General features: G+C 40.9%; 1 protein-coding gene across 1 annotated transcript; it reads right to left on the bottom strand.

Annotated features, from left to right (window-relative positions):
* Positions 1 to 13,047: 13,047 nt before the first annotated feature.
* On the bottom strand, positions 13,048 to 13,710 carry LOC138905906 (uncharacterized). Its single transcript, XM_070194420.1, has one exon. The coding sequence runs from the start codon at positions 13,708 to 13,710 to the stop codon at positions 13,048 to 13,050; it is 663 nt and encodes a 220-aa protein (XP_070050521.1).
* Between the last annotated feature and the right edge of the window lie 300 nt (positions 13,711 to 14,010).

Raw genomic sequence — 14,010 nt, 5'->3', positions numbered from 1 at the left:
GTTGAAAACTTGAAGGTTTGGAAGGTTCATAGGTTTGACCGGGAGCTAACTCATATCGGGTTTGAATTGTTGTTCCGAAAGTTGAAATAGGTCCGTTATGTCATTTGAGACTTGTGCGCAAAAATTGAGGTCATTCCGAGTTAATTAGACGCAGTTCGGTGTGAGTTTTGGAAAGTTGGAAGTTGATTTGTCCTCAGGCTTGAAATGAGGTGCGATTCGTGCTTTTGATGTTATTTTGTGTGATTTGAGACCTTGAGTAGGTCCGTGTTATATTTTGGGATTGGTTGGTGTGTTTGGATAGGGTCCCGGGGGCTCGGTTGTATTTCAGATGAGTTGCGGATCATTTCCATATTTTTGGGCAGACCTGTTCTGGTGTTTTCACACCTGCGAAGGTCTGGCCACATGTGCAAGTCCGAATCAGCGGACCTGGGGGCCGCAGATCCAGTGCATTGCTGGGAAGGCTGGGTCCGTAAATGCAGTGTGGGGAGCGCAGAAGTGTATGTTCTTCCGCAGAAGCGGCTGGTCGAGAAGATTAGTGACTTCCTCATCTTGATGGATTTCCCGCAGATGCGGTACCGCAAAAGCGTGCTTTTGTCCGCAAATGCAGAATTGCTGGACAGAATATTTATTTCGAAGGGTTTGACTATTTCTCATTATTTGGAGTTGCGGAGCTCGGCTAGGCGCAATTATTTAGGGTTATTCACTACAATTGAAGGGCTAAGTAAACTCTACTTGATTTTGATATTAGATATTAATTTCCATGGATTATTACATCTAGTTTATGTGATTTAAAGGAGGAATTTGTGGGGGGGGGGGGGGGGGGGTTGTTATGGTTTTTAAAGAGTGAAAATTAGTGATTTGTGGGTCGATTTGAGGTTGGATTTGGATGAAACACATATATTTGGACTCATATTAGAACGAGTATTCGGAATTTGTGAGATTTGTCGGATTTCGAGGTACGAGTCCGGGGTTTACTTTTTGGGTTGACTTTGTGTAATTGTAGCAAGATCATAGCTTTATTGTTTGGTGTTCTTTTCTATGGCTTTTATTGATGTTCTTAAGTTATTTTCGCTAGATTCGAGCCATCCGGAGGTTGATTCACGCGAGAAGAGATTTCTAAAGTATTGATTTACTTGCTTGAGATAAGTATCTTACCTAAGCTTAGTTAAGGCACTAGTTGCCTAAGTTATTAGTGTTGGCTACGCGCTATGGGTGGCGCACATGTGAGGGAATTGCGCCCATGAGCGTGCACCGTGGTATTATCCATGTTCGGGGTGGTGATTAGGCTATTATATGCCCTGAATTGATTGCTAAGCTTCATGTTATCATACTTTTTGTGTTGTACCCCCTCTGTGAGCTAATTGAATCATGCTAGAGATTATTTGTTAGTTGATCTCCTGTTCAAACATGTTAATTGCTACTCTTGTGGCGTAATCGCTTGATTTGAACTAGGTAGCACACTTCACACATGCCTACAACTTAGAATGTCACTTATATCAGTCCATGAGTATATAACTTGATATCCATTTTTCATGTACATGTATTCTTGTATATGCTTTCTGTGTGCTATGGACTGGGTTAATAGCACGTGAGTTGTCCGTGCAGATCTGAGTTATGTTAGCTTATGAGTTGTCCGTGCAGTTGTTATATATGATATGTGAGTTGTCCGTGCATCATGTGGATAAGGATTCATCCCCTTAGGGTCACCCTCTCATATTTCTCTCTTGATGGTGTACATGCGGTATGAGAAAAACTGATCAATGTCTGGTTTGCTTATTTCATTTCTTCTCTACTTGCAATTTCCTTGGATGTATACAAGTTTTATTTGCATATCTTCTCTATATGCTAGATCAGGAATGTATACATGCCTTATTTTGCATATTTTCTCTATATGCTAGATTGTTAACTGAAACAAAGCATGTTACATTATCTTTGTGCACCGAGGTGATTTTATCTGTGATTTATGACTTGATAATATTATTGTTGTTTATTTGTGAGATTTATGAACTGGCCAGGTTATTAGCGAGTATCATTGATAATTCTTTCCTCTATTACCTTACCGAGGTTATTTATGATACTTGCTGAGTACATGTGGTCGATTGTACTCACACTATACTCTGCACTTAATTGTGCAGATCCAGGTGTTGGACTGAGCCGCGAGTCACGGTGATTTGTTGTTGTAAGTATCTTCGAGAGCCGAGGTAGAGATGCATCTCGACCATAGTATTTGGCATCTCTTTTCATTTAAGTATGATTGTTTCCATTCAAATAGTATTTCCATCTGTATTCCAGATTTGTACTTCTATTTTAGAACTCACGACTCTGTATTACTAGTTTTGGGGGGATTGTATGTATTGGCGCAGTTCTTTTATGTCAGTTGGCTTTGGATTTATGTTATTTCTGTAAATTCTATTATTATGCTCCGCTTTTGTTATGCTTGGCTTACCTAGCAAGTGAGTTAGGCACCATCACGGCCGGTTGGTGGTTTTGGGTTGTGACAAGTTGGTATCAGAGCCCTGGGTTCTATGGCTCATGAGCAAGTTTAGTAGAGGCTTACACATCGGTATAGAGACGTTTGTACTTATCTTCAAGAGGCTACCAAACTGTTAGGAAAATTTTGCTTTCTTTCATTCTTGTCGTGCGGATTATTTCGAAGTTTGAACCTTTACTCTTCTATTCTCTCAAAGATGGTGGGGACACGTTTAGCCAGATCATATGGGTAGTCATCAGTGCCTCCAGTCAGGGTTGCGAGAGGCCGGGGCCCACACTATAGCTAGAGCAGCACCAGTGGAGCCACCATTTGCTCCAGTGGAGGAGCAGGTTCCAGTTATTGTTGAGCCGGTAGGACCAGCTTAGACACCGGCAATACCTATTGCTATGCATGGTCTTCAGGAGACTTTGAACCAGATCTTGAGCGTGTACATGAGTTTGGCTCAGGCGGGTATGATACCAGTTGCACCAGCTACCTCACAGGTTGGGGAGGAGCCCAGAATCCCGCCATTCGTACACTAGAGCAGCTAGCTCAGGGTTATCATACACCAGGGGTGTTGCCAGTTCAGCCAATTATTGTTGCTCGGACCGAGGTTGGACCATCTTTGACTGATGAGGAGTAGAAGAGGTTAGAGCGATTTTATAGGCTTCGTCCTCCCTAGTTTAATAGAGGAGAGTTAGAGGATGCTCATGGTTTTCTTAATCAATGTCACCAAATTCTTCGCACAGTGGGTCTTGTGGACTCCAATAGAGTCGACTTTACTACTTTCCTGCTGATAGGGCTAGCCTACAGATGGTGGTAGACCTATTAGTTAGGCAAACTAGCTGGCACAACACCACTTACATGGCATCAGTTTTCAGTTTTCTTCCCCGAGAAGATTTTTCCCCAAACTCGCAAAGGGGAGTTGCGTAGTGAGTTTGAGCATCTACGCCAGGATGGCATGATTGTGACCCAGTACAAGATGAGATTCACACAGTTAGCACATCATGCGGTACTTTTGGTCCCTACTGAGAGGGAGAGGATCAGGAGGTTCATTGTTGGCCTCAACTATGGTCTTCGATATGGTATGGCCCGAGAGTCTGAGAAGGATGCTAGATTTGACCAGGTGGTCGAGATTGCTAGACGCTTAGAGCATGTTTGTAGGCTTGAGAGAGATGAGTGGGAGCCAAAGAGGCCCCGTGGTTTGGGTGATTTTGGTAGTGCCTTGTATGGAGGCCAGTCACATCATAGTAGATGTCGTCCTTTTTGGCCCGCTCAGGTAGCTCGTCAGATTCCCCATAGTTCATCAGTCAGCCACATATCATACAATGCTCGCCTAGTTCAATTATCATTTTGTGCACTGCCAGCACAAAGTTCTTATCGTGCTTCATATGTTCAGGGTTCCACATGTAGTTATTCGGGCTATCAGGGTCAGTCGCACAGTTAAAAGCCTCAGGAGGGGTTGTTTTGAGTGTGAAGACTTGAGTCATCTCAAGATGGATTGCCCCAGACTTCTGAGTAGTGCACTACATCAGAGCACATAGCCTATGGTTCCAGCACTAGTAGCTATACCACCCGCACAACCAACTAGGGGTGGGGCTTAGTCGGTTCGAGGTTGCCCTAGAGGGGGAGATTAGTCAGGTGGTGGACATGCCTGTTGCTATGCATTTCCCGCCAGACAAGAGGCAGTTGCTTCTGACGCCGTGATCACAAGTATTATTTCAATGTGCCACAGGGAATTTAACCCTAGTTCCACTTATTCTTATGTGTCATCATATTTTGCTCGTTATTTGGATATGCATCGCGATTCTCTTGATATTCTTGTTCATGTATCTATACTGGTGGGTGATTCTATTATGGTGAATCGTGTACATCAAACTTGTGTGGTTACCATTAGGAGTTACGAGACTAGAGTTGATCTCTTATTGCTTAGCATGGTTGATTTTGAGGTGATTTTGGGTATGGATTGGTTATCTACGTACCATGCTATTCTTGATTGTCACACTAAGACCGTGATGTTAGCTATGCTGGGGTCGCCTAGGTTGGGGTGGAGAGGTTTGCTTGGTCACACTCCTAGTAGAGTGATTTCCTATTTGAAAGCTCAACGAATGGTTGAGAAGGGGTGTTTGGCGTATTAGGACTTCGTGAGTGATGTTAGTGCTGCTACTGCTACTGTTAAGTCAGTTCTAGTAGTGAGGGAGTTCTTAAATGTGTTTTTTGCAGACCTGCCGGGCATGCCACTCGATAGGGATATTGATTTTTGTATTGATTTGGTGTAGGACACTCAGCCCATCTCTATTCCACCATATCACATGGCACTAGCGGAGTTGAAGGAATTGAAGGAGCAGTTACAGGAATTGCTTTATAAGGGTTTTATCAGGTCTTGTGTGTTACCTTGGGGTGCACCAGTTCTATTTGTAAAAAAGAAAGACGATTCTATGAGGATGTGTATTGACTATAGGCAATTGAATAAGGTTACAATCAAGAACAAGTATCCACTACCGCGTATTGATGATTTATTTGATTAGCTTTAGGGTGCTAGGGTATTCTTGAAGATTGACTTGAGATTGGGGTATCATCAATTGAAGATCAGGGCTTAAAATGGCTTTTAGGAACCGTTATGGGTATTATGAGTTTTTGGTGATGTATTTTGGGCTGAACAATGCCCCAAAAACTTTTATGCACTTGATGAATATCATATTTCAGCCTTATCTGGATTCTTCATTGATGATATATTGATGTATTCATGCAGTCGGGATTAGCATGACCAGCACTTGAGGATCGTGCTCCAGACTTTGATGGACAAGAAGCTATATGCTAAATTCTCCAAGTGTGAGTTCTTGTTAGACTCGATGGCATTCTTGGGTCACGTGGTGTCTAGTTAGGGACTTAATGTGGATTCAAAGAAGATTGAGGCAGTTCAGATTTGGACCAGACCTTCTACCACTACAAAGATCTTAAGTTTCTTAGGGTTGGCTAGGTATTATTGTCATTTCGTGGAGGGATTTTCATTTATCGCAGCCCCATTGACTAGGTTGACGCAGAAGGGTGCCCCATTCAGGTAGTCTGATAAGTGTAAGGAGAGCTTTCAGAAGCTCAAGACTGCCTTGACTACAACTCCAGTTCTGGTTTTGACTTCGGGATCAGGTTCTTATACAATTTATTGTGATGCTTCAGGGGTTGGCATTGGGTGTGTGTTGATGCAGGATGGCAAGGTGATTATTTATACTTCGCGTCAGTTGAAGCCCCATGAGAAGAATTATCAGTACACGATTTGGAGTAGCAGCTATTGTTCACGCGCTCAAGATTTAGAGGCATTATCTTTATGGTGTGTCTTGCAAGGTGTTCACGGATCACAAGAGTCTCCAACATCTATTCAAGCAGAAATATTTGAACTTGAGGCAACAGAGGTGGTTAGAGCTATTAAAAAACTATAATATCACCATTTTTTATCATCCTGAAAAAGCAACATGGTGGCCGAAGCCTTGAATAGGAAGGCGAAGAGCATGGGGAGTCTTGCTTTTATTCTAACTGGGGAGAGGCTGCTAGCTTTGGAGATTCAAGCTTTGGCCAACATGTTTGTGAGGTTGGATAGTTCGGTGCCTAGCAAGGTCCTTACTTGTGTTGTATCACGGTCTTCCTTGTTTGAGCGCATCAAGGTGTGTCAGTATGATGATCCCCACTTGCTTGTCCTAAGTTACATGGTGCAACACAGTGATTCTAAGAGGTGACTATTTGTGATGATGGGGTATTGAGGCTTCATGGTCGGATCCGTGTACAACATTCCATCCCCAGACGGACGGACAATCCGAGCATACTATTCAGATCTTAGAGGACATATTACAAGCCTGTGTCATTGACTTCGGGGGCCAGTGGGACCAGCTCTTTCCGTTAGCAGAGTTCACCTATGATAACATCTATTAGTTGAGTATCCAGAGGGCTCCGTATGAGGCCTTGTATGGGAGGTGATATCGTTCTTCGATTGGTTGGTTTGAGCCTGGGTAGGCTAGGTTGTTGGGAACTGATCTAGTTCGAGATGCTTTGGAGAAGGTGAAGTTGATTCAGGGGCAACTTTGTATAGCGCAGTCCACACGGAGAAGTTATACTGATAGGAAGGCTCGTGATATGGCATATATGGTGGGTGAGTAGGCTCTACTTGGAGTTTCGCCCATGAAGGGGGTGATAAGGTTCGGGAAGAAGGGAAAGTTGAGCTCTTGGTATATTGGTCCATTTGAGGTCTTGGAGAGGGTTGGTGAAGTGGCTTACAGACTTGCTTTGCCACCCAGCTTATCAGGAGTTCATACAATGTTTCATGTGTCCATGCTCCGCAAATATTATGAGGACCCGTCACATGTGTTAGATTTCAGCTCGGTGCAGTTGGACGAGGATTTGATTTATGATGAGGAGCTAGTGGCCGTTTTGGATAAGCAGGTTCGCAAGCTAGGGTCGGAAAATATTGCATCGGTGAAGGTTCAGTGGAGGGATCAGTTGGTCTAGGAGGAAACTTAGGAGATAACGCATGATATGAGGAGAAGATATCTGCACCTTTTCGGCACTTCACGTATGATTCTAGACTCGTTCGAGGATGAATGTTTGTTTAAGAAGGGGAGAATGTAACAATCCGGCCGGTCATTTTGTGTATTTTATCCCTGTTTCTCCTATTTAATGCTTTACATATGTGTATTTGTCATTATATGACTTGCGGGGCCGGTTGGTTTGGTTTCGGAAAAAATTTGGATTGAATTAGGACACTTAGTTCCAAGGGTAGAAGCTTAAGTTGTGAAAGTTGACCGGAATTAGACTTTTATGTAGATGACCCCGGAATAGTATTTTGTTTGTTCCAATAGGTTCGTATGGTAATTTTGGACTTAGGCATATGTCCGGATTTGGATTTAGAGGTTCTTAGGTTGATTTAGTTCTATTTGGCAAAAGTGAAAAACTTGAAGGTTTGGAAAATTCATAGGTTTGACGGAAGTTGACTTTATTGATATCGGGTTTGAATTGTTTTTCTGGGAGTTGGAATAGGTTCGTTATGTCATTTGGGACTTGTGCGCAAAATTTGAGGTAATTCTGAATTGATTAGATGTGGTTCGGCGTGAGTTTTGGAAAGTTGGAAGTTGATTAGTTCATAGGCTTGAATTGAGGTACGATTCGTGATTTTGATGTAGTTTTGTGTGATTTGAGGCTTCGAGTAGGTCCGTATTAAGTTTTGAGATTGGTTGGTGTGTTTGGACGGGATCCCAGGGGGCTCAGGTGTGTTTCAGATGAGTTGCAGATCGTTTCCATATTTTTGGGTAGACCTGTTCTGGTGTTTTTGCACATGTGAGGGTTTGGTAACAAGTACGAGTCCGCAGAAGCGGACCTGAGGGCCGCAGATGCGGTGCATGGCTGGGAAGGCTGAGTCCGCAGATGCATAGAGGGGAGCGCAGATATGCTAGGGTAGAAGCGTAGGTTGTTCCGCAGAAGCGGATATGCATATGCGACTTGGTGTCCGCAAAAGCGGCTGGTCGGGAAGATTAGCGACTTCCGCATCCGCGATGGATTTCCCACAGATGCGTTACCGTAGAAGTGTGATTTTGTCTGCAAATACGGAATTATTGGACAAAATATTTAATTCGTAGGGTTTGGCTATTTCTCATTATTTGGAGATTTGGAGCTCGACTAGGGGCGATGTTTGGAGGGTTTTTCGCTACAATTGAAGAGGTAAGTAAGCTATACTTGATTTTGATGTTAGATATTGATTCCCATGGATTATTACACCTAGTTTATGTGATTTAAAGGATGAATTTGGGGGGGGGGGTTCCATGGTTTTTGGAGAGTGAAAATTGGTGATTTGGGATTTTATTTGTGATTGGATTTGGATGAAACATATATATTTGGACTCGTATTAGAATGGGTGTTCGAGATTTGTGAGTTTTATCAGGTTCTAGGGTGCGGGCCCGGGGTTGACTTTGTGTAATTGTAATAAGATCATATCTTTGTTGTTTGGGATTCTTTCCTATGGCTTTTATTGATGTTATTAAGTTATTTTGGCTAGATTAGCGCCGCCCGAAGGTTGATTCACATGAGAAAAGATTTCTAGAGTATTGATTTGGCATGTCTGAGGTAAGTATCTTACCTAAATTTTGTTGAGCCACTAGTTGTCTGAGTTATTACTGTTGGCTACGCGTTATGGCTGGCGCACATATGAGGGGATTGGGCCTATGTGCGTGCACATGGTATTATTCATGCTCAGGGGTAGTGATTAAGCTATTATATGCCCTGAATTGATCGCTAAGCTTCATGTTATCATGATTCTTACGGTGTACCCCTTTTATGAGATAATTGAATCCTATTAGAGATTATTTGTTGGCTGATTTCCTGTTCAAACATGTTAATTGCTATTCTTGTAGCGTAATCGCCTGATTTGAACTTACACTTCACACATGCCTACACCTTAGAATATTACTTATATTAGCCCATGAGTATGTAACTTTATATCCATTGTTCATGTACATGTATTCTTATATATGCTTTTTGTATGAAATGGACTGGGTTGATAGCACGTGAGTGGTCCGTGCGGATCTGAGTTATGTTAGCACGTGAATTGTCCATGCGCTTGTTATATATGGCATGTGAGTTGTCTGTGTAGTGTGCAGATAAGGATCCATCCCGCTACGGTCACCCTCTCATATTCCTCTCTTGATGGCGTACACGTGGTATGAGGAAAACTGATCAGTGTTTGGTTTGGTTATTGCATTTTTTCTCTACTTGCAATTTTCTTGGATGTATACATGTTTTATTCGCATATCTTCTCTATATTCTAGATCTGGAATGTATACATGCCTTGTTTTTCATAGCTTCTCTATATGCTGGATTATTAACTTTAACAGAGCATGTTACGTTATCTTTGTGCACCAAGGTAGCTTTATCTGTGATTTATGACTTGATAATATTATTGTTGTGTACTTGTGAGATTTATGAACTAAACAAGTTATTAGCGAGTATCATTGATAATTCTTGCCTCTATTACCTCGCCGAGGTTAGTTATGATACTTGCTGAGTACATGGGTTTGGTTGTACTTATACTACACTCTGCACTTAATTGTGCAGATTCAGGTGTTGGCCCAAATCGTGAGTCACTGTGCTTTGTTATTTTGTGTATCTTCGAGAGACGAGGTAGAGCTGCATCTCGATCGCAGTCTTTGGTGTCTATTTTCATTTCACTGTTGTGGTTTCCATTCAGATAGTATTTTCATTTGTATTCCAGACTTGTACTTCTATTTTAGAGCTCTTGACTATGTATTACTAGTTTTGGGGAATTGTTTGCATTGACACAGTTCTTTTATGTCAGTTGGCTTTGGATTTATATTATTTCCGTAAATTTTGTGATTATGTTCCGCTTTTGTTATGTTTGGCTTGCCTAGCAAGTGAATTAGGCGCCATCACAACCAGTTGGTAGTTTTGGATCGTGACTATGATATGTACCTAACCTCAAACTATACCCAGGGAAGGGAGAAGCAGAAACTAAGAAAGGTAGAAAAGGGCGAGATGGAGCCGGTTCACAAGCTCCTGTTTGAGTTTGTGAAAAAATGTCTGCTACTTCGATAAGAAATGAGGCATAAGTCCACCTACTTGGACTTGGCAGTCATGGAGCTATTAGAGGTTGATCAACCTGCTCTCGGTGATGATCAAGCACATGTCAAAGACAGTTGCCCAAGAGAAAGGCTCACATGCTCTACCACATGGGTTTCTACAGACTAGGGTGTTTGATCACTTTAAGGCTCCACTAAGAGGACCAAGGAAATGTATTAAGAAGGACATATTTATTTAGGAGACCTTGAGAGAATGTGACTGCATTACGAGGCCACCAGGTACAAAGAGCAAAAACATGGTCATCAACTTGTCGGAGGAATTGGTTGCTGTCATTAAAAAAAAAAGGAGAAGCTGAGGGTTGAAGTTGTCTCCTTGAAGGAGTAGAATAGGTATCTGAAAGAAGAGATGACGAGAGAGCAAGCTATTGCGACTTCACGGTTTGACAATATTTTGGGGTCACTATTGGAGAGTATTCTTCTATCAAAGAACCTGGTCCCTTGTCCTCGTAGATGTCCCTGTTTAGTCCTTAGGTTGTCCCTATTCGAGTCCCTTCAATAACCAGTTTCTGAATTCTTACTATTTTGTTTTTTTGTTGGCAATTTGTCTGGTTTGTTCAATCATCTTTTGGATTGAGCCACTTAGGCTTAATGTGGTACGACTATCTCAATCAATATAAAATTCTATTTTGGGCCATATTTGTCTCTTTAAAGTTTGAGCTCTTGAGATCGTGAACGTTTAGTGTATCTCCAATGGCTATTGGTTTGATATTGTCTAATTCCCACTTTTGATTTTACTGATACTTTATTCTTTTGATGATGCCAAAAAGAGAAAGTTATAAAATATGTTGTGCTGATCAACAAACCTGGTTCTTATGCACATGAGCTGATAATGTTAGTGAAGTTTGTCTATTTGCCGGAACTTAAATGTCTTATGCATAGAAATTTATAAGGTTGTAATAAATGGAAGCTATTCCCTTACACTTGTGCAAACATAGACAAATCAGGAGAAGAGTGCTGCTAGTAAACATGGTTCTTAAGTTGAAGACTGCAGTTGAGGTGAGCTGAAATGCACATGGGTTTGTCATCATCGAAAGGGTGAATTTATTGAGCCGAGCATGTTCTAGTTTGGTTGTGTTTAGATAATTAACAAATGAAGATTATCTATGTGAAGCAGATGTCAAGTGAACTACGTTCGTAGTAGGATGAAGTTGAATGCTGATCAAACGCGTGAAGCATAAATACATGTACAAGTTGAATTTTGCAAAGAAGTTAGTTCGTGCACAACAAGGATATATCTTGGCTGGAGGAATCCATGTACCTAATGGATTTCTATAGATAATGAATAACTTGCATGAAAGGAAAAGGTTGAGGAGGTGGAAACAAATATGAAAACCAAACCAAATTAGGAGAGGTTTTCCTTAACCGAAATATTTTAGGTTTTATAGTATTAATTGGAGAAGGATATCACTCACCCGCATACCTATATATAGAGACCTGTTTTTGCCTTCTAATAGAAATGTTATTCACACAAATCAAGTATTGACTCTTGGCAATAACAACTACGGCAAGAAGGTGCTCTCAAAAGATTCAAGCTGCTCAATTGAAGAACATGTTCTAGCAAAAAAAGCTGTCAATTCTTTAGCTGTTAGGTTCAGTATGTTGTTCTTAAATTGTAACATATTTTAATCATAAATTAGCATAAAAAAATTTAAACTTTTATTTTTCTTTCTAGACTAGAGTTAGTTTGGAAATGGGTCGCTATAATTGGGTTGACTGTAGGGGTAGGGTACTAGCGATAGTCCCCTAGGTTATAGAGTTGTAACCTAAAAACTGCGCTTTGAAGCTAGTGAAGGTTGAAGGCATATCCTACAAGGGTTTACACGTAAAAATTATTGTGTTCTTTACATTTCACACTTTACTAGCTATTTGTGTCTATTCTGGGTACATCAAAAGAATCGTGTTCTTTGATCACGAAAATCAAGTAAAATAAAATTCACCTCCCCTCTTGTGTCACGGTAAAACCCTAAAATAACATGATTCAAATCAAAAGCATAATAAGTTGAGCTCATCTTGAGGGAATTGCACATGAAATCTAGACAGTACTAGAGCTTACTCCACTATCCACTATGACTTTTGAGCTTTTTTCCCTTTTAATTTTTTTTGTCTTCTTCCATGAGTTAATTCTCTTATTCTCCCGAGTCACGACATAAATAAAAGCATCTCTATATGTTACATGTTACAACTAGTAGTATTTCCTATCTTCATGGGTTTTGGATCACCAAAATCACTTTTAAGTTGAAGCAAATTCATGATTTAAAGTTTATGGGTTCTGACCTTTATAATATGTATATATTTAGTGAATTTCTCAACAAATTTACTGGTCTTAGACTAAGTTACTTGTATTAGTAAAAATAATATACCCAATACGAGGTAGGCACAAAAGTCAACATGTGGATAGCATATAAGATCTCTCAGTCAACTCTTAGTTAGCCGGAGTCATCTAGATGGAAGACTGGAGTCCGAAAAGCTGATCCTTGGAACGACTTACTCGTACCAAACTAGGATGTTCTGGAACAACTTATCTGGAGGATCAAAAGCGTCCAGATAGACATCTCCCTTATATTAATAAACTTTGAGATATCTGAGGTTCCACATTAACTCTCAAACAATTATGATTCTACCAAGCGTAACGTACATGATATGCAAATAATGCATGTAAAGGTGTGCGTCAGATTAGGGGACAACTATAGTAAAGATGTCCTATAAATATTTATTTTTTCCACCATTATAAGACATTCTCACACACCTTCGCTGTTTGTATTTCTCTTGCTTGTGTTTTTGGTTGATACCCTTGAAGTTCTTCTTCTTCTAAGATTGCCATTGATCCTTGGAGTGGTTTGCATTTATTGGTTATTGCGCTGTAAGTTTGATTTTGCCCTATTGTTCTTCATTTTGGTCTTGTACCACTACTTTTTGGTTGGAGTTTTGTTCCTTGTGCTGCCCCTATATGATCTGCTCCTTTTGATGTTGTATTCTATTTGCTCTTACAGTATTGTTTGATATATGTTTGGTCTGAGTTTGTGGAGTTTCAGCAGCTGCTTTTTTCTTCTCTTCTTCTTCTCGTTCTCTAATAGGGCATGAGTATTCTTCATGTCCTAAGTACTTACAGTGTGAGCAGTATGTTAGGAGATCCTCATATACCACTTCCAGCCACTGTCCATCCCCGTTAACATCCTTATCTTCATCAAATCCTAGCCAAACATGATGAGGCCTGAATTGAGTCAAGTCAACCTGCATCTTGACTTTTGCTACACTTCCTCTTATTTTCTGCATTGAGGCTAGATCGAGATAAAATACCTTACCAATAGGTGACAACAGTACAGATAGAACCTCCATATAGTAGAAATTCCATGGTAGTTCAGGAATAATTATCCAAACAGGGACAATTGGATTATCCTCATTCGTATTGAAGTTGGGTTTCCAAGCTTGTAATTCCATTCTTTGACCTTGGATGTACATGAAGGTTTTTGTCCAGATAGTTGTGTGATCGTACTCATTGTCTAGATTAATGTAGAATGTGCGAGCATTGAAATGGGCTATTTTAACTCCTCCTCTTAGTTCTGTTTTTGCTATGAAGCTTCTCCTGATCACTTCCATTCGAGGCATTGTGTTAAGGAATTTTTCCACAATTGTATATTGGCATCTGGATGCAAGTGTGATCATTTAGTCCTTCCTAGTGAAGATGACAGATGGTTGGCCATGTTTGGTAGTTAGTTTTGGGGGTGTGAACTCTATTGGGGCTATTTTTGCTGCCTGCCTTGCTCTTAATTTTGTAGCAAGTGAATGAATTATGGTAGGAGGTAATGGGGCAGGATAGTTAGTTGGTTTATGTGGCTGGGCAGTGGCTCCTGTTTGGTTTAGTGTGGTTGCTGATTTTGTTGAGTAAAACTGGGTACTTTGGTGGAC

This window comes from Nicotiana tomentosiformis, chromosome 2 (assembly GCF_000390325.3).
Source record: "Nicotiana tomentosiformis chromosome 2, ASM39032v3, whole genome shotgun sequence".
NCBI classification, from domain to species: Eukaryota; Viridiplantae; Streptophyta; class Magnoliopsida; order Solanales; family Solanaceae; genus Nicotiana; species Nicotiana tomentosiformis.
This window is presented reverse-complemented; position numbering and strand designations above follow the sequence as displayed.

Coding starts and splice junctions, on each gene's coding strand:
- LOC138905906 (XM_070194420.1), bottom strand. CDS start 13,710: ATGCCTCGAATGGAAGTGATCAGGAGAAGCTTCATAGCAAAAACAGAA.